Source organism: Gopherus flavomarginatus, chromosome 4 (genome assembly GCF_025201925.1).
Source record: "Gopherus flavomarginatus isolate rGopFla2 chromosome 4, rGopFla2.mat.asm, whole genome shotgun sequence".
NCBI classification, from domain to species: domain Eukaryota; kingdom Metazoa; phylum Chordata; order Testudines; family Testudinidae; genus Gopherus; species Gopherus flavomarginatus.
The window spans coordinates 50,410,178-50,430,141 of NC_066620.1; the positions used below are offsets into that span (position 1 = coordinate 50,410,178).

A 19,964-nucleotide genomic window follows, 5' to 3' on the forward strand; every position below is an offset into this window, starting at 1 on the left:
TTAATTGCTATAAAAGTTCACTTAGCTAGGGATATTTTTCCCCCTAATTTGTTGTTATTCTATCACAATTTTTGTTGTGGTTGTTATTTGATTAAACATTTGGTTTTACAACCCACATAATTTTTGCACTTGAAAAAAATCTCAGGTTGGACTGTTATAATTTTGATTTGTTATGCTTTTTCTCTAACGACAGATAAAAAGATTGTTCTAGAGAGTTTCTACATGGATACTATAGTAGTACAGCATAATAGTATTTTCAAAGAAACAAGTGTTTGTGCAATGGGCAGATCATTATTTTAAGTGCCAGCAATGGGCAGTGCCTTTAAAATAAGGTGTGATGGGAAACTGTTTTTTGTCAATTTTCCATCAAAGGGAATCTATAACTAAGCGGCAAGATCTCAATGGTCAGGAAACAGCAGTTGGACTTAGGTACAACACATTACTTAAGTGCATGCCTAATTCTGAGCACACGAGTAGGCCCATTAACCTCACATGCTTCAAATTAGACATGTACCTAAGCACCTTCCTGAACTGAGGCCAAGAGAGCAAAAAAATGTAAATATTTAATGGGAGACATCTGAGAGACCTGGAACATCAGCACAGCCAGAAGTTAATAAGCATCACAGTGGATAAGTATCTGGAGCCAAATTTATGGACTTCAAGGAACTGAATAACCATAACTGGTGGTGGTAGAGGTGAGGGGGACAGGACAACAACTTGTTCCTTGGTCTTTTTGGCAGACAGAAAGATCTGACCAGGCATCAAAGGAAATGAAATAGCATTGTTCACAGCTGCCTAGTCTTGCAAGTACATGTAAGTGATGGTAATTTTAAGCTACAGATAATTAAATTACACTGGGACCTTGTTATTTTCTGTGTCATTCTTAGAGAAAAGTCACATTATTTAGTATTAAGTTAAATAAAAAATGCATACATAGGAATTATTACCTTCCCCAATATCTTTGAATTTTAGCAAATACTAAGCATATGATATTAGCATTGAAGAGTTGTTCCTGCTAGGCATGCCCTTAACACTGCTGTGCTCTACCAGACGCACAGTTAACAGCAGCCTCTGTGGGCCAAAAAGTAGTGACCTATTTACACTATACCAGACAGGGGGTCTTACCACTCATTTGCTCTAACACTGAGTTTTCTGACAAACAAAATGAAGTGCTTCCTCCATCAGCAGTTGCTGGGAGAAGTGAGAATGGAACCCAGGAGCTGACATTGATTGCATCAACTATCATAGGCTTACAGATCAGGGAGTGGCAACCACCAAATATAACTATGAAGCATACACTGTAAGGATCAAGAGGCTAGTATTGACATGAGCTAACACTGCAGTGCCTGTAGTCATAATAATTGCAGCCCTAAGCATACAGAAACATTCTGGTGTAGGCTAATTTCCTGACTCTTGCTAAATTAGGAAGAAAAGGTCCTCATAGAAAGTGGGAACTGAGACCTCTGCACCACTTTTGTGTACACAAATGCTCTTTCCTGAAGTATCTGTGAGGGTTGCCATGCAAACGTTACCAGTGTGATTTACAAGAGTCTCACAAAAATTTGGCCGATAGACTGAAAGATAAAATAGTAAACAGCAGAATGGAGTGCACCACAGTGTCTTCCTTACAAAAGCTGGTGCTTCCACATACAAAAACTAAAACCAAGATAGACCCATAACACTTGGACATTATCAAATCTGTAACAAAGCTAGCTTAATGACAGAAGGAGCTGCCATATATGCCTCATGGTTTAAAAAAAGGTTATCTCAGTTAATTCTCTTAGTTCGTTAATCCTTTTACTTACTGATCTAGTAGATACAGCAATAGTCACTGCATCTGTGTGAATTAATTGGTGAGAAAAAATGGATTTTACAATAAACTTCTAACTGTAAACATCATTCTTGTTAAGGCAGATGTCACTAAGTGGTAAATCCTGGTCCCACTGCAGTCACTTGGAATTTTGCACTCCAATGGAATCAAGACTTGACTCTAAGAAACTACACAATAGTATCAGACAATAGATAATATTAAGAGATAGTTGAACTGATTTCTTTGTCCAATGCTTGTGTCCCACTGACCTAGAAAACATGAACAGATTTAGATAAAATACTGTTTTTTTCCTCTGCTGAATCTCAGGTTTAAGAAACTAAACATATTAAGACTTACCATTTGGTTTTGTAGGTGGAGACCATTTTAGGGTGAGCTCTGTAGCGCTGATGTTTTGTATCCTGGGAAAATGTTGCCCCTCTGGGGGGGCCTGTGCAGTAATTATTGTCACTGGCAAGCTCTTTAAACAGCCTTCACTGGTACATGCTTGAACAACAAAAATATACTTTGTAAATGGAAACAGATTCTGAATAATTGTAGAGGTTTCTAAACCTTCATACTGGCCACAAGGCTGAAGATCAACTGAATAAGTACACGTCAAAACATATTTTTCTATAGGCCCAGAGTCATTTGATGGGGTTGTCCAGTTAAAGGAAATGGTGTCTGGGCCAACAGGAAAAATTATATTTAAATGTAGGTTTCCTCTAGGTGTCCCTGATTTTGTTCTGTACATCACAGTTACACTCCTTGTAGAACCATGAACATTGCTGACCTTGAGGTAATAGGAATAGAAGGTATAAGGGAACAAAGTGGTGTCACTGAAGCTCTGAGTACCTAGAACAAACATAAGAAGAAAATTATGTTCCACATGTCAAACACCTAGAAACCTGCCTTGAATTTGTTGCTTTTTATGCAAGTTTTGAAAGGCCACAGTATCCACATAGGAAAAGATCAAGTATTAAAAATGTAAAATATTCCATTATCAAGTAGTCTTCCCAACCCCAGGGTATCAGAGGAGTGGGAGAAAGGGGAAAGAAAAGGGTCAAGGCCCAAGAACAGGATTTTTATTCATGTATGTTTCATCTGCATCCTGATTATGCTAGTTTCCTGTTTTCATTTTGTCTGGAAGGAAAAAAACACCAGAAAGAGTCTTTCCCATCCCCTTTATATTTCTACATGGTTAAGTCCAATGAACTATGATTTAGAATCTTAAAATAGATTTTGGTATTATTCCATATTTTATAGTAAGCATTCTATTTTATCTTTAAGATGGAGATTGTGATCGCCTGAGCGTTCCCAGCTTCCAACAGCAAAGCCAGCAGAGGGCTTTGGAAAAAAAAAAATCACTCTAATGAGGTACTCTGTAATCCTATCAGCCAAATCATCAGGTCAAGTTAGAAGACTATTGTTAATTTTCCTAGAAAAGTTCAGTGCTTCCACAACTGTAATTTCAAACTCTCATTTAGTAATAAGATCTGTATTCATTCAGTTGCACTTAAGTGACATTTCCTGTGTGTACTATAGATGCCCCACTCCTCCACTCTCTCCTCCCCCCACCCCGACACACACTCCAAGAATAAAGTATTAATTAATATTATTAGATTAAAGAATATTATTAGAATACAAATTTCTGACAGCATTAACAAATTGTTTTTACTGTTGAAATGCCATGAAGATGATTTTCACATCATTAGTTAGAGTGAGTGCCAGGAAATGTCAGCAACGTAATTTTTTTAACCAAACAGAAAATAATGGTTTTGTTAAATAGGAGTATATCAATGTCTGATTATCCAAGTAGTGAATATTTAGGGTTTTTAAAGCAGCTCCTTAAATATATCAGTGGAATCATGAAATAGCGTCTTTATCTTTCACTCTGTTCTTAAACAGATTGTATGGTAAGATATTATGAACATGAATAAAATATATTGACTTTACTTGTGAAAGGATTCAACTTAAATTCTAAGTTTTCATTTTTTGCTAGGAAATGACACAAATTAAAATCTATCATATGATTCCTCAACTTTGCGGTCATTTCTGTTTCTCTCACCACATTCATCTAATCCCTTATATATACGTAACATACTTTCACTTTTGATTGACTGTGTTCAGTAGTATTACATAGTGTTTACATGTAAGGTTTGCAATGTAACCAAGTATGATAAGTACTTAAACATAATATATCAGAATTAAAAATTATGAGGGACTATATAGCTCAAGCATTTTTAACAGGTTTCGGATTAGACAGTAAACAACTGAGGCACTCAAATTCAGTAATCAGTTTTGAAAATTTAATCAGATGTTTCTTTCCAAAGAAATTAAGCAGTGTGGAACCTTAGCCAACTAGTAGGAAAAACTGAACACTGAAAAACCTTATAGAAAAATGACAGGAACCTGAGACAACAATTGGAAAACATACCTCTATATAGCTATATATCTATATATAGATATATATGTCAAACACTGCTGTCTTCATTAATACTCACTATAAGGATAGTGGTCTTTCGTTGTATAAATTTCAGTCTCATCTCTATATAGTCTGTAAGTAAGCCAGTTGGAATTTGGAGAATCAGGTGAGTTCCATGAAAGACAGATAACAGAAGAATTTAGGATTTCTCCTCTGGGTGGAGGTTGCTGGGATGGAGCTAAAGGACAATTTTTTAAAAAGCACATTTTTAAAACCGAGCTCATCAATAAACATACAAATAAATAGAAGTGAAAATTTTAGGATAAAGGTTGTTCTGACACAAAAAAAACTGTCATCATGTGGACATATGATCAATAGGACATTAATAAACAAAGCTAATGCATCAGAACTACTCTGCAACAAAGCTTTTTATCTAACTACATAAAACTAATCAAAGCAGCAGCCTAAATACATTTAGAAAAACCACAAAAGTTAAACATCAGTATTACCACAGTTTTTTAACAGCTCCTTTTTCTTTTGCTTTTAGGAAATGATCAGAAGATGGATCATATTCCTCTGTGTACATTATTAATTTAAAGTTTGCCATCTAATCATGTATTGTATTTTCAGAAGGTTCCTTTCCATTCAACTTATCTCAATGGCCAGATAACTTCACTAACAAAGCAGAAGAGAAAAATCTTACCTCTGTCTATCATAAGGCTGCAAGAGATGAATCCTGATGCCATTGGACTTGATTCTGATCTCCCTTACACAAGTTTTCACCAATATTAACTACATAAATTTCAATGGATTTACCCCCTGAATTACACTAGTATCAACAGATAGAGGCCTGAAGGGAGCAAGCAAGGCCCAGTACGTTCTAGTTACCATCCTTTTTACAGCACAAGTAAATTATCAGATTACAGTTTATTAGAGGATAGCCAGTTATCTCCGTGCAAGGCATATTTAGGTCTTGGTCTATTATCAAAAAGCAAAATTCCCTCTGTTTTCTTTCTGTGGCCCAAATGAATGACCACAGTCCTTTCTGAGTGGTGGCGGTGTTGCTCATTCTTAAATATTCTTAAATGAATTTTTATCAACATTTTTAATAAAAATAGATATAATGTATAAGGCAGAACACATAAGGCCAATCTCCTAAGTAGGCTTTCCAGTACAGATGGGGAATGTGTTTGCCACTTTTCTGCACTTAGCCATCTTTGCGGACTAATATCTGTAAGGAAAGCTCCATGAATCTAGGATCATCCTGGGTGTGGAGGTTAAACATCTTCCCTATTCTAAGGGCCAAAGAGCTAACCATGGGAACCACATCACAATTCAAAACTTGTGGAGTTTCATGGACCTTTGGACTCTAGTTGTGTCATCATTATATAGAGCGGTTTGCTGAATATGTCCAATTCTCTCTCTCTACAAAATATATAACTGCTTCGCCAAACCTGTTTTTCTTTAATATGAGGACTCGACTTCCACAAATAAGACTTTTGAAGGATGATGGCACCATGAATTGCACAAGAGTCCTCAACACACAACTAAAACATGAGCTAAATGCAGAAATAACACAGAACATATTGTTAGTGTTCCTCAGGTGTGTGTAAATTGCAAAAATCTGCATCTTTTTCTTGGAAGAGGTATCCTTGGTACTATCTAGCTTTTAGGTTCAATAAGGATTAGAGAGAGGGATTGTCAAGAGCACCTAAAGAGTTTAGGAGCAGGAGTCCAATTCAAAGTCAGAAGGACTTGCACTCCCAAATCGTTCAGGCACCTTTGAAAGTTTCCCCCACAATATAGCTATATTGTTAATCTATCAAGACATGCACTGTCCAACTGAGAAACCACATGAATTTACTAGGTTAACCTGGATTCTCTCTTGCCCTGGTTTGTTACTCTTATTTGTTGTAGCCTGTTATAGTTAGAGTATAAGCTCTTTGGGGGAAGGAACATGCCTTCCTGTTGTTGTTCATTGGTTGGTTTCATTTGCCCGGGGAAGGGGGAGGGAAATGAAGCATCTGGCATATTTTAGGCCCCAAAATGTAAGTCTCCCTCCCAAAATAATTCTCCGGCCAGCAGAATGTTATTTGGACACTGATAGTGCCTTACATTTGTTTCTGCTAACACAGATTTACGTCGGTGGTGCACTTACTAATATGATAGCTGTCAGTAAAATGCTAAATTACAATGAGGCATAATCACAAATGATGTACCATTTAAAATACAGAAGTTCAATTTTGGAACATTCATCGCACTGGAAGTACTGAACATCTGGATACATTATTTTTATATGGTTATGATTAATGAGTGTGAATTCATTGTCTTGCCACAGATCCCTAGATTTGCACAAGACTGAGCAGATATAGAATAGCATTTACAAGGCTAGGCATTAATCGAGAGGGACAAAGCCCCAAAACTGGTGACAACAATTAGAAACTACAAGAATACCTGAAAGGAGAAGATTACAACTCCTACATGATTTATGTCCAGAAAAAACTCCAGTTACTGTTCAGAATGCTGTACAAATTTTCACACATTTTCTAATTGAAATCTATATTAATCTAAGTCATTTAACATTTTATTGCAGAATTGCCATTGACCTTTATAAAATGTATACAGTGTTATAAATCCGTTGATCAGTTAAAGATGAAAAGCACCATAAAAATGCTAAGTATTATTATTATAAATTTAAATGAAGCACTATACGCTTAAAAGTGAAATTCCAAAACCAAATCAAACTATCAGGACAATGGAGAAGTACTGTGTGTTCTAGAGATGGGCCTAAACCAAAACTCTGAATCTAAATACTGTCAAATTTGAGAAGTTCATGTCTGGAAATAAATACATCTTTCTGATTCAGGCCCATTTACAGTACCGTATATGTTCTTCAGTGGTATACTGTTTAAACTTAACTTGATATAGGACCCAAACACAAACTGTGAACAAAGTGAAAGTTTTGTGTGTTTGTGAGTGCCCTCTGCATGTGTGCATACACACATACAAAATCTACCACACAGATACAATGGTGTTGAACATGATGCAAATGCCTAGACAAACTAGATAAACAGATACTTTGCAGAAGCAATGTCCCAAAACACATAGCCATGTGATAAAAAATGATCAGTGATGACCATAAGTCTTACTGATTTTCATTGACACTTAGGCGTCTAAGACCCCATTTTCAAAAGTGTTTTAAGAGCCTAAATCACGTAAGAGTTTTTGAAAATTCTAATCCTTTTCTACACTAGACTTTTTTTGTAAAATTTCCCAGGGATGCATCTTCACCATTGGTATCAATAATCCAACTGTTACTATAGCCAAGCACCGAGGCCGGCATAGAGATAAGCCACAGAAAAACAAAATTTAAAAGTATCATTTTGACTAATTCAGAATTACATAAAGGCTGATGCCTTGCCATCCCTGTACTTCAGACTCATTGCAGTTGCTGCAGTGCAGGTGCTCAGTAGCAATGTGTTTCTTTTCAATTATCAGAAGGGTAGCTGTGTTAGTCTGGATCTGGAAAAGCAGCAAAGAGTTCTGTGGCACCTTATATTCACCCACGAAAGCTCATGCTCCAATACGTTTGTTAGTCTATAAGGTGCCACAGAACTCTTTGTTTCTTTTCAATGTCTCACTCAATTGTCAACATAGCTCTAGCCCACTCTATGCAAGTCAGTTTATGATAATCTGTCATGATACATTACATTGTCTCCCACAGTGATGTACAGAGGCCCCAGGAGGTGGCAAGCAAAGTTTCACTATGAGCCTGATCTGAAGTCAGTGAGGGCTGAGGGTGCTCAGCAACTTGAGTTCAAGCTCTGTGTGTGGCACAAAGCTCTATGAAGTACTCTAACTAAATCTTTCCAGAAGGATCTCCTAAGATAGCTATAAAAAAAGAAGAAAAATAGGATCTTGAAATACGGGGAAAAAATCCACTTTTAGTATTACAGAACTAATTTAACACTAAAAGCCATTAATTTGAAAGACATGCTTTTAAGACCAACATCCACTTACTTTTACTGCAGCCAAATAGGTTGTGGACGTCCAAATTACTAGCATTGGGAACACAGTTGTCACATTTCAAGCCAGTTACAAATTGTTTACAAACACATTGTCCAGTAACAGGATGACAAGTCCCATTAATGACTCCTGAAGGATGACAATTACAATGCTGACATCTATAAACAAAAACAAACTGAGAAAGTAATCAAAGCACATTAACACTTCAGTTAAACACAGTATGGTTTTACTTAGCGGCTTCTTTTGTCTTACATAATTCAGAATTATAATTAAACAGCTTAGCGGACAGAGGTGCAGTAAAAAAATGTAAACACTTGGATCTATTTAAAAAATAAAATGCAGCTTAAAAATTTGCAAGTTATCTATTTCATACTGTTTTAATAAATACTCAAAATAAGCATTTGAAATCTGAGCATTAGATGAAATTTATGCTAAATTGGATAAAGAAAATGGTTTAGATTTAAAAATGTGTTAATATAGAATTGATCTGTACACAGAGTGTATCACAGTACTGATTAATAAACCTATTATTGGCCCAATCCTATAACCCTTAGTCACACAAAATATTCCTTACTCACAAAAAAAGTGCAACTGAAGTCAATATATTTATTTGGCCTGCTTTATGTATGAGAGAGATCTTCAGGATATATTCAGATCCTGAAGATTCTAAGCTTTCATCAAATAAAAAGTTTCTTGTCAATAGAGGCAATAGATAGGGATGCAAATACAAAATACATAAGAGAGGAAAGATCCAAAGACTGTGAAGAAGGAGAAAAAGAGAAAGGAGGATAGAGTAGGAAGAGAAAGGTCAGAAATGTCACTGGTCATAATGGCGAGCACATTTCCCCCACTATGTGATACTGAAATTGACAATAAGGTACTTAAATAAATGATAATAATTAAAAGTGTAACTACTACACAAAGGTCCACATGCTAACCTTCATCTCATTGGCATCAGTGAAATATCCTCAGTGGATTGAGATATTTGATCCTAAATCTATATGCTGGCTCATGGACCATAATTAAAAAAGGAATTTGCTCCTCCCAACAGCATATATTTGAAAACCCTGCTAAACAAGGGTTTTTGCAATTGATATATATTTTTCCCCAGTGGCACCGTATTATATTATCACTACCAAAATCAATTAAAAATATAAGGTGTGTGATGCTCAATAATGGACTTATCCACATAACAGACAATGGTTTGTCTTTGAGTGAACAACTTACAACACATAGCCAATTCTCTGAGTCATGCCACCACCTCAGTGTAGAGTTTAATAACAGCAAATAAACCATAATTAACTTTTCTGATCTCACATTTGTACCTTAATGGACGGAACAAATGTTTAAAAAAACATGGGCCAAATCCCTGGCTGCAATTCATTACTATACAGTACAAATCAGGAAGGGGATCCACAAAAGTATTGTGAAACTCAGTTTGCACTCACTTAAACCTGAGCTGGTTGTGCAACGGTCCTGTCCTCTGGCATAAATGAGAGCAGCCTGAAGGCAGCTCTAAATTACACAAGGTGCCAACAGTCGCAAGAGGACAATTAAATAACAGTCAGGGACTTGTAGGCTATATGGAAGATTCAGTTATGTTTCCTTTGTTCTCGTAGGACACCTGTGCTAGCCTGGAAAGGTTTCCTACACTTAAACTGACCCTCCCCTGACTGGTTACACTGACTCTGTGGCCAGATCTCACTGGTTGTGCAATATAAAGTGAATGCATCATATTCAAGATTCTGCCCCATATTTCCACTTCTCTTTTCTTTATTCTCTCTCTCAGACACACCTGTAGGTCAAATAATGCTGAGTTCATCTACACTTTAGGATGATAAAAACAAAGGGGAAAAAACAACTTTTTTCACATTGGAGTACTAAGATCCAGGTCAATAATCAGTGAAATAGACATTAAAAGTGACAGATTTTTAAACAAGTTTAAGAGAACTATTCACATACATTTTTTTGCCCATCGCAGAGCTCTGTTTATTAGAGTTCTTTTACTCCACTGCAACTCTTGCTGTGTGATCTCCTGAGTAATCATTCAACACCCTTAAAAAGGCTGATAAAAGCTAAAGCTGCAAAATAAGCTGCAAATTTGTTTTATGGACTAATATCCCTTTGGGAATAAATAAAATACATTCTCTCCTGGAAGACACTATACTGTAGTTTGCTCTCTCTTATAGTCAAGAGAAAAGGGCAATTTTTTCAAACAACTGTATTAAGTCCTTTCATCTGAAGACAGTGCATACAAATCCCCCTTTAAATAGAGGTTTTGTTTAGACTATTTAAATATCATGACTAAAGAAAATGGTTTAGTTCGAGATAAAAAAGAAGATAGTGTATTGATAGGAAAATAATTCTATTTTATTATTTCATAATTTCATTACATGCTGCTATTTTGTGTGTATAGTTTGTGGGGCGTTTTAATGCAAGTGTCTCAGTACATAAATAATGAGAGACTTCTCTCGGTATATTACTAAGATCTCTCATGAATAAGGGTCTGCTGAGTATTTCAGTTTTCATCATCATTCACTCATGAAACAATCAAATTAGTTTTACATACAGTACATTTACAGTGCCTTACAGTTGTCTGAGGGTGTGTGTTTGTTTTGGTTTTTTGCCTGTAGTATTTATTTTGTCTTCTAGCCAACATATAGAAATACTTGTCGCAATTTTTATTAACGTAGGCCCCGATCCTGTAAACACTCATGTATGAGTTGTCCTATTGATTTCAATGGGACTACTCACCTGTATTTTCAGTATAAGAGTCTTCATTAGTATCCTAAGCAGTGAAATTACTACATTTTATTATTTTAAAAGTTTACTGTACATTTGTGAAGTCAATATTTTTATGCCACTAAGGACTTTTATGGTAAATAAACACACATTCCTTGAAACTTTCCAGCCACACAAGCAATATTTTCAACATTCTCAAGGACTGTTAATAAAATAAATTAGAAGCTTATGTTATTTTTAAATGCTACCTTCCCAAGACATTTTAAATCAAACATATTTCACATTTATTAAAACAGAATTACACATAATCAAAGAAAAAAGACTTAAAGCACGGAAAGAGAAATACCAAGCCAAGATGAATTGCAATATTGATTTTGCAAAGATAAATGGTTTTTGTAATATTAATATAGAGAAACCTTTATTACATTGACTCTCTAGGTGCAGTTAGAGCCTCTCCAGCAATCTGTTTAAAATCTTAATTTTTCATCCTTATGGGAAAACCTCACTTGCTAAGTGGATTTCATAAACAGTAATCTGTCAAGAGATATATATAGATAAACAATTTGTAATGTTCATTGACCAGTTCATTATAGTAAACAATACAGAAGTAAGGCTTATCTAATCTCCCACAATGTTTGTGACCATTAGGGGTTCTGTTTGAATCACTATAAAATCCTGGAGTCTAAAATTCCTCCCTTCCTGCAGGGAATTTTCTACTTTGCAAGCTGAATTCCACTGAATAATATTCCATGTACCTACAAGGTTGGTGGAATTTTAAGGCTTCATGACTCTCTCTCTCTGCATATCACAGAATAGCAACAGAAAAATGGCAGAAGTCAACACAGCTCTGACATTTAGATTATGGGCGGCTAGTATTCTTTGCTTGATTGGTTTCGTAATCCCAAAATTTCTAGAAAGGGACAGAGAATGCTTAAATCAGTGTGTAATTTGCAAAAAATGGTAAATTGCTCCTTTTTAAAAGAAGTCTTAAAATTTGAAAAACTGAATGAAAACAGACAGGCAAATATGGCTGCAGATGATCATTTTTAATAGAGAAACCCTTCTGAAGAGAAGGAACATTACCCATCATACAGTGGAACCATCATGGATCTACTACACAGGAGGATCCAGATCTCGCAGACACTACCAAAGCGAAGCTCTATGGTGGCTCTCTCTCCATAGGCCTGTTCAGGGATTATGGGAGTCCCAGGGAGTATACTGAGACATAGCTGATAGGTCCACCAGCCTCAAGTGTAGCTGGGTGCACAGCAGCGGACACAGACTTTCTGCAGATGTTCCATTGCCTGGATCTAAGCTTGGTATGGGATTCTGTACTTCCCTTTCTCTGCATTCCCCATATAAAACCTGATTACTTTGGCTCTACACATGGGGGGGCAGGGAGATGCTCGCTGTGAAGAAGTGTGTGTGAAGGAATAGGTGGGGGAGTGAAGGGAAGTACTGAGACTCGGAGGCAAGGGGGCACCAACCAGCTCCAGGTTGGGAAAGAGGGTTTCTGGATTTCCCACCTGCTCCCAGACCATTCCAGACCCACTGGGTCCCACTCCTTGCCCCACCCATCCCCCCTGGGGCATGCAGGAGTTTACACAGAGGTGGATCCCCCACAATATTTCCATTACAGGGGTGCTAGCCCCTCTAGCCCTCCTGGTTCCACTACCCTTGCACAAAGGACAAGCATTCCACTGTAAATTACTAAAAAGCCCAATGCTGGAATTCTTTGTTGTGAGGTAAAATGGAGGCCTTGTGGGATTAAGAACAAGAAGAATCTTAAATGGATTTCTAAAAAATTCGGATAACAAATGCTTGCATCAATGGGAGATTAAATCCATATTCCTCCTCATGACTATGACACTGGCATTGTCTAACTCTGTTACCATTACCAACAGAACTGTATAATTATAAATAGCTAAGAGGATATTACTAAACATGAAGCCAAACAAACATGAGAGTCTTTGCTTAATGCATTACTGCAAGGCATACAAATATTACCACAAAGAGAGAGTGTGGTATCAGAACCTGAGGAGAACAGAACAGAAGCCTACCCATTGGTGGCACAAGTCAACAGCGTACATTGTCTTTTGCCTAACATAATTGATTGACAATTTATGAAGCAAAAAAAGAGAAGTGGAGTGTTAAAGCTCAGTCTGGATTCAAATCCCAGTTTTGTAAGAAAACACCTTTAGGACAGTAGTAACCAAAACTCTGGGATCCAGACATTCTCAAACTAAGTTATTTGAGATACGGATTCAGATATGAATTTGGTGGCTTGAGCCCACCTCTAGTGCACGAAAGGCATTGCTGACCAGACAGAAATTGTGAACCTTTTCACATCCCGTCTGGAACTCAAAATCAAATCCTATTTCAAACTAAAGAATAAGGAAGATGAATTTAGAAGGAAACTTAATATTACATTATTTTTATCCCTTACCATCAAGAATGACAGGAAGTGAAACAGAAAATCCCCATTCTTACAGATTCCAGGAGTGCCATTAACAGATACCTCTATGACCCGCAATGCTAAAAAATCCCCTGCCTAATGATAACAATAACATAAAAGTTAAAGTGAAAAAATCTACAATGTCAAGTGCACTCAGGAAGACATATACACTCACGTTCTAGGGTCTGGATATATTTATACCCTTTTTCACTCAAGGTTAGTATGGGGATGTCATATCCCTGTCATTTAATTCTATTTTTAAAAAAATATAAATATTAAATGTAGCAAAATACTTTACAATCATGTGGTCTGCAGGAAAATGTGATAATACGAGTGCCTGTGAAATCTTATTGGACAACATGTAAAAAGGAAATTGAGATTGTGGGGATTAGACAAGCAAAAGAAGAAGCTGCAAGAGAAAGATAGAGCAATAGACAGAATAACAATACATCACCTACTGATGTACCTCAGACATTCAAGGAAGTATATTCACACTATTTTAGTGCACATAAAGGTTCTAGGATACATTAGATACAAAATTTTCCCTGCACCACAAAATTAGGGTGCTGATAAGAGAGAATCTCGGACTACAGATTTTGGAAATGGAAAAGTCTGTCATTAGATGAATCCATTCTCTGCAAATTATACATTTTCTGCTATTGTTAATAGAAAATATGGGGACATCAAAGTTTTGCCATCCTTCTCCGGTGAAATTTCATTTTCTCTGCAATTTTCCCACCAGTGTTAATTATTGATAAGAATAGCGTGTAACCTTTTTTCCACATACCACACCAAATACCTGAATAGTTGATTATTTCACACATAGAATAACGGTACTAAGACAATCCTCAAACCATTATAAACATGAGACATAGCTTAAGGTTTTAATTATGCTTCCACTGAAGTCAATGGTAAAACTTCCATGGGTCCTGTGTAAATGGGTCCTGTGTAAATCTGGACATGTATAAATTTCAGTGGAAGACTGTTTTCAATATACGGCCTTTTTATTGTTACTAATGATTTTAAAGTTAGTTGGTGTGAAGAAATATGAAGAAGAAATTTGAAATAAACTGTATTTATAAAATCAAAACAAAACAAATACTTACCTCCCTGAATCAGAATCAAATCCAAAATAAAGTTTTCCACAGAGGTCACATCGCTGTCCCGTTACGGAAGCATCTTGGCAAACACATTGGCCAGTTAAACTATTACAGACCTGATTCACTGAACCAGTTATGTGGCATAAACAAGGCAAGCAGCCAGAAGCACGGTATGGAGATATGTAGAAACCTAGCAAAGACAAATTGGTGAACAAATACACATTTTAACAAACTTGCAGAAAAAGCAATACAAACAGAAGAATATAATTTTGTGCATTCGTATTTAGCAATTGAATAATGTACCCACCACCACCTAACAAACCTAGTACATATACACACCCCAACATCTACAAATCTATGCAGTTATTTTGTGGAGCAGGGTGTCTAAGCCCATTATATGGCATTTTCTGAAGCTGTTATCTATTCTCTGCTTGCCAACTTTGATTTTCTATTCTGAATCCCGCAAATCATCTTCATAGGCAGAGCAGTATTAAAAAACAGGACAACAGTCCCACAGGTATCAGGCAGTGGGGGAAACAAAGATCCCACTGCATGGGAGGCACTAATGAATTCAACACAGACTGCAGGAACATGCACATAATGCCATGCAAGATCAGAGCTGTAGTTCATCTAGTCCAGGATCCTGTCTCTGATAATACCAGTACCAGTCACTTCCAAAGGAACTGCAAGAAACTGATATGTCCTCATTAAAGAATTTCCTTCCTAAAATTTTCTAGGTAAGTGGTTGGTTTATGCGCCCAAACATGAGGGCTAACGTACCTTAATAAGAAAAACATCCTGTCTAACATTCTGTGGTCAATGTTCCTATTATCCATATAAATATCTCAATACCTTTTATTTTAAACTTCTACTAAGCTCTGCATTTTGTGGCAATGACTGCATCTTTAAGCAGGGGGTATTTGGCTGGCTGGCCAAATGAAGGGAAAAGTGCTTTATGGTTAGGGGGGAGTGGGAGAAGAAAACTGCTGCAAAAAAGGCCTGGGTGTAGTTGGGATTTTTTCACCTTCCCCACAGCGGGCTCAGGAAGGGCTTTGTTCATGCATGGCAAGAAGGGCAATAGGCTATATGTGGCAATTCATTATTTTAGTGTGGGGTGGATGTCCATAGGAAAGTTTTACAGTGACCAGATAAATGACTTGGAAAAGGACTTAAAAAGGAGTTCATTAAAGGAACGAATGGGGCGGTGGCTGGAGACTCCTATGATTGGTAAGGCATGGAGCCAGACCCCATCACCCATTTTTAACCTTCCTACAAGGGCAGGGTGTGGGTGGTAAGGTCCCAGCAATGGATTTGCTGGAGGGACCTGGATGGAAAAAGAGGGGGAGCTGGTGAAAGCCCCCTGGGGTAATTACTGAATAAACAGGGGGTTACCTGCACTGTACACTTTTATCTGCCAGGTAGTCCCAGACATCAAATAATAAAGTTGCGGCCTGATTAAACCCATATTAAATGTCTCCTGTCCTTTTTTCAGTATAGTCAGACAAAAAGTTAACAGGCTGATTAGTTTTTGTGTAAGAACTTTTCTTTTCTCTATTTTAAAATGGTTGCTTTCAGTTTTGTCCCCCATCCCCTTGTTCTGATATTATGAAAAAGAGATATACAGAAGCATCTGGTTGACCATCACTTCCTCACTCATTATGTCAGGGGTCCCCAACATGGTGCCCATAGCTGCCATGGCACTCACTAGGGCATCTAAGTGCACCCGCGCACTGGCCGGTGGACGAGCATCCATCAAAATGCTGCTGAAATTTGACGGCATTTCAGCGGCAACGTCTCTGGATGACGCTGCTTGACGTCAACAAACAGAGTCATCCAGAGGTGTCGCCGCGCCTCTGGATGACACCATTTGTTGGCAGCATTTCGCCGGATGCTTGTCGCCGCCACGGTCCTCCGTGGCTCGTCATCTGGTGCCCGCCAGACTAAAAAGGTTGGGGAACACTGCATTGTGTGATATACCTCTACCATGTTCTCTTATCAATCTCTGCTTATATGAAAGTCTATCCAGATCTCTAATCATTTTCGTCATCCACCTCTGAATATCTTATTCCTACTAAATCTTTTTGACATTGACCAGAGCTGAATACTGAACTCAAGTAAAGTAGCACCACACATGTAGTAGAAATATTTTAGGTTTGTATTTTATATAATTTAGGATAAAAAGTAAAGAATAATAATGTAGCATGTATTAAATGTATTGGTGTATGATTTAATCATATCCTGCCAGCCACTCTTTTTGAATAGCAGAAAGGAACGGCCTAATGGGCCATTGGTAGAGGTGCATCAGCCAGAATCTGTGTCTGAGCTGATTTCAAGGCATAACAGACCTTTTAGGGTCACCACTTTGTTGTAGATTTAGCATTTTAAAATAAGTAAAAGAATGTAATAATCGTTTTTCTCTTGCATTGCAATTTGATGTTCCTGTTCAAATGTTCTGTGTAAATCAATTCTGTTTTGTGTGTGAATGAGGAATGTGTGTGTTAGAAAATAAGCGTAAAGGCCTTTACAGGACCAAATGTTCTAGGGAGGAACAGAGGACAGACGCAAGGGCGTCAGAAGATTACAACACACCCCTACTAAAACATCAAAAAGGGTAAATTAACAACTCTAAAAATAAGACAGGCACCTCTCAATGGGAACAAGATAGCTGTGATCAAAACCAGCATGGGGTAACTCCCTAAAAAACGTAAGAAAAAAAAATTAAAAATTTAAAAAAAAAAAAAAAGCAAGTGCTCAAACAATTAAATTACAGCAGAACAGTGCAAAACTCATTGGTCCCAATTACAAAAAATCACTATATAAACAGGGTGCCTTGCCAAGAAACTTTGGGTTCGTCCTGCCAAGACTTGCCCAGAGCATTGTGTCATGACCGACAGAACCCGGCTCCTCCCTACCCATGATCAACCTAGCTGGCCACTAGATTGATCTGGATTCTGGACTGGTAACTATAACATCGACTGGCAGGACAATTGTGTGTGTGCGTGTGTATATGTGATTGAATGCATATGCTAATTGTTGTATCTTCAATAAACGCGGCACATTGCCTTTTCCCTAAAAAGATCCCGTGTGCTTCTCATAAGCATAACATTATTTCCTCTCTCATTTCTTATGCACGCTAATATTATTTTAGGAGCTGGTGGGTTGCCCCACTGCGCATTTAGCAGAGGATCAGGTTTAAGTTGCCCTAGCCTTTTTCTCTGAGTGACAATAGTTAATTTAGAATCTAGTACTGTGTATGAGTAGTTCAAATTATTTCTTGCAATATGCATTACTTGGCACTTGTCAACAATGAATTTAATCTATTGTGCTGCCCGTTCTCCTTGCTTTGTGGTGTCTTCCTGGAGTTCTTGTCTAGTCCTGACATATCTACATTAATTGCATGTCACCACACTGTTTATCCCTCACCCCAACCATTAATAAATATATTAAATAAAGCAAGTTCTAATATAAGAATGCCACCAAACCCTTATATAGTACTTTTCATCCACACATCTCAAAATGCTTTACAAAAATAGAATATTTGGGTGGGAGGGGGCATCCCTTTGTCAACATTTTTCTATTATTCTTTATGGTATGACTCACAAGGACAGAGAAAAATTTTGCCCTCCTCTCATACACTCTTGCAGCATTCTCATAGACCTCTTAGTCACTTTTCCTCCCTGATTATATAAAGTTCAGTAAGCTTCTCTTCCTTAGTCAAGTTCTTCAGTTGTTCATGAACTCTCCCTCTAACTTTCTGATGTCCTGTTCTATAATGAAGGGCCCAAAATTGCATTGTAATGTGCTATCTAACCAAGGCATTATTTCCTCTCTCTTACAAGTGATACCTTTATATATACACCCCCAGGGTGGAATTGTCTTTCTTTGCAGCAATGTTGTGCTGTGAGCTCATATCCAAAATAGCAAAAGAACTAAACAAATTGAAAACATTAGAATTTTACTGCTCAAGTCTTTGTTCAAGTTTAGCTTCTGGTCCTCAGTGAGATAAATCTCAAGTGGACAGTCAAGTGATATCAGTCTCCAGTTAACACACATTCGCACCATAAAACAACCATACTGCTGGCACTTTATTCCAGAGAGGCCCAGAACTGAGCCATCACAGAGACTGAATATCTTGAAGTTATTAGTGAGGCAGCATGTATTATCTCAAACTGCAGTTGCATGTACAGTATAGTACCTGTCCTGTACATAAATAGAGGAGGCCATTTCCCAGCAATGTCACTCTCGAGCACAATGAAGAACTCAACTGTAAGAGTATAGCTGGAAGATAGGAAACAAGATTAACCCTAGACCTCATGCAAAAGGTCAGTGCACCTTGGTAGGTATCTAATTTATAATCTGCTGAGAAAGTACTAAACATTAATATTAGGCAGACCCTAGTGGAATCTAGAAAAAGACAGACCCTTATCCACTAGTGAATTAGCATAAAAATTTACAAGTGACAAAGGACGGAAACAGATAAATGAGTAAGTATAAAGTATTATAATGAATCTCAACTGAACTGACTTGCTCATAGGAACATCTTTTATTATAATTGTTACAGCAGCAAACCCTATAGTTAAGGTTACCATTTTAGGGCCAGATCCTAAATCCTGAAGTCAATAAAGCTATGCCCATTTAGAGCAGGTAAGGATCTGGCACTCTCTCTCTGTTACTAATCATCTATAAACTTTTTGCCATGGTGACGCTTCAAAGTTCTAAATATACATAATAAGGCTTAAATCTTCAAAAGTGACTTTCAGTTTTGGGTGCCTCTGATTCTGGATACCCAGTTAAGAGACAAGTTGAGGAGGCTGATTTTAAGAAAGTGATCAGTGATCAGTGCCTGCTCTCTCAAAATTAGGACTATTTGAAGCGCTTCAGTATGGGCACCCAGAAGTCACTTTTGAAAAATGTAGTCCTAGATCACCAAAAAACAAGATAGAAGAGGCATCAAATTGCAAACGGATATTGCACATGTTGGGCTAAGCACTATCCTGGCCAGCATGGCAAGAGAATAGGAATGCAACTGAAATCCTGACAGTGAGACCAGAATTCCTTACTGATGACAAAGGTAGCATGCTGTGTGAGTATTTTGCATCACCGCACAGCGGGAGCAGAATAGATCTCTGTCTGTGCTACTAGTGGCAGCACCTAACCATGGCACACTGTATATGTTCGTCAGTTACAATGGCGAGGTAGGAAGGGATCTGATTGAGATGCTCTCCTCTAATTGTAAGGTGGGGAGATGGGAAAGGGAAGGGCAGAGAATGAGGAAAAATACAATAATGAAGGAAGTTGTTTTTTTTTTAAATCCCTCAACATATCAACAGCTGGGGAACCTCTAGCCCCAGTGAATTGCATCATCCCCTTTCAGTCCTACCTTGCATCAGGAGGTTCTCGCTAACCAAT

General features: G+C 37.5%; 1 protein-coding gene across 1 annotated transcript in view; it reads right to left on the minus strand.

The window, feature by feature from the left end:
* USH2A (usherin) overlaps positions 1-19,964 on the minus strand; it is a 570,592-nt gene that overhangs the window by 455,697 nt on the left and 94,931 nt on the right. Inside the window, exons 13-16 of the mRNA XM_050950274.1 lie at positions 14,562-14,745; positions 8,253-8,416; positions 4,312-4,470; positions 2,168-2,662 (exon numbers count right to left, since the gene is read on the minus strand). Coding sequence (XP_050806231.1) covers positions 2,168-2,662; positions 4,312-4,470; positions 8,253-8,416; positions 14,562-14,745 — 1,002 coding nt within the window. The remainder of the gene's footprint in view (positions 1-2,167; positions 2,663-4,311; positions 4,471-8,252; positions 8,417-14,561; positions 14,746-19,964) is intronic.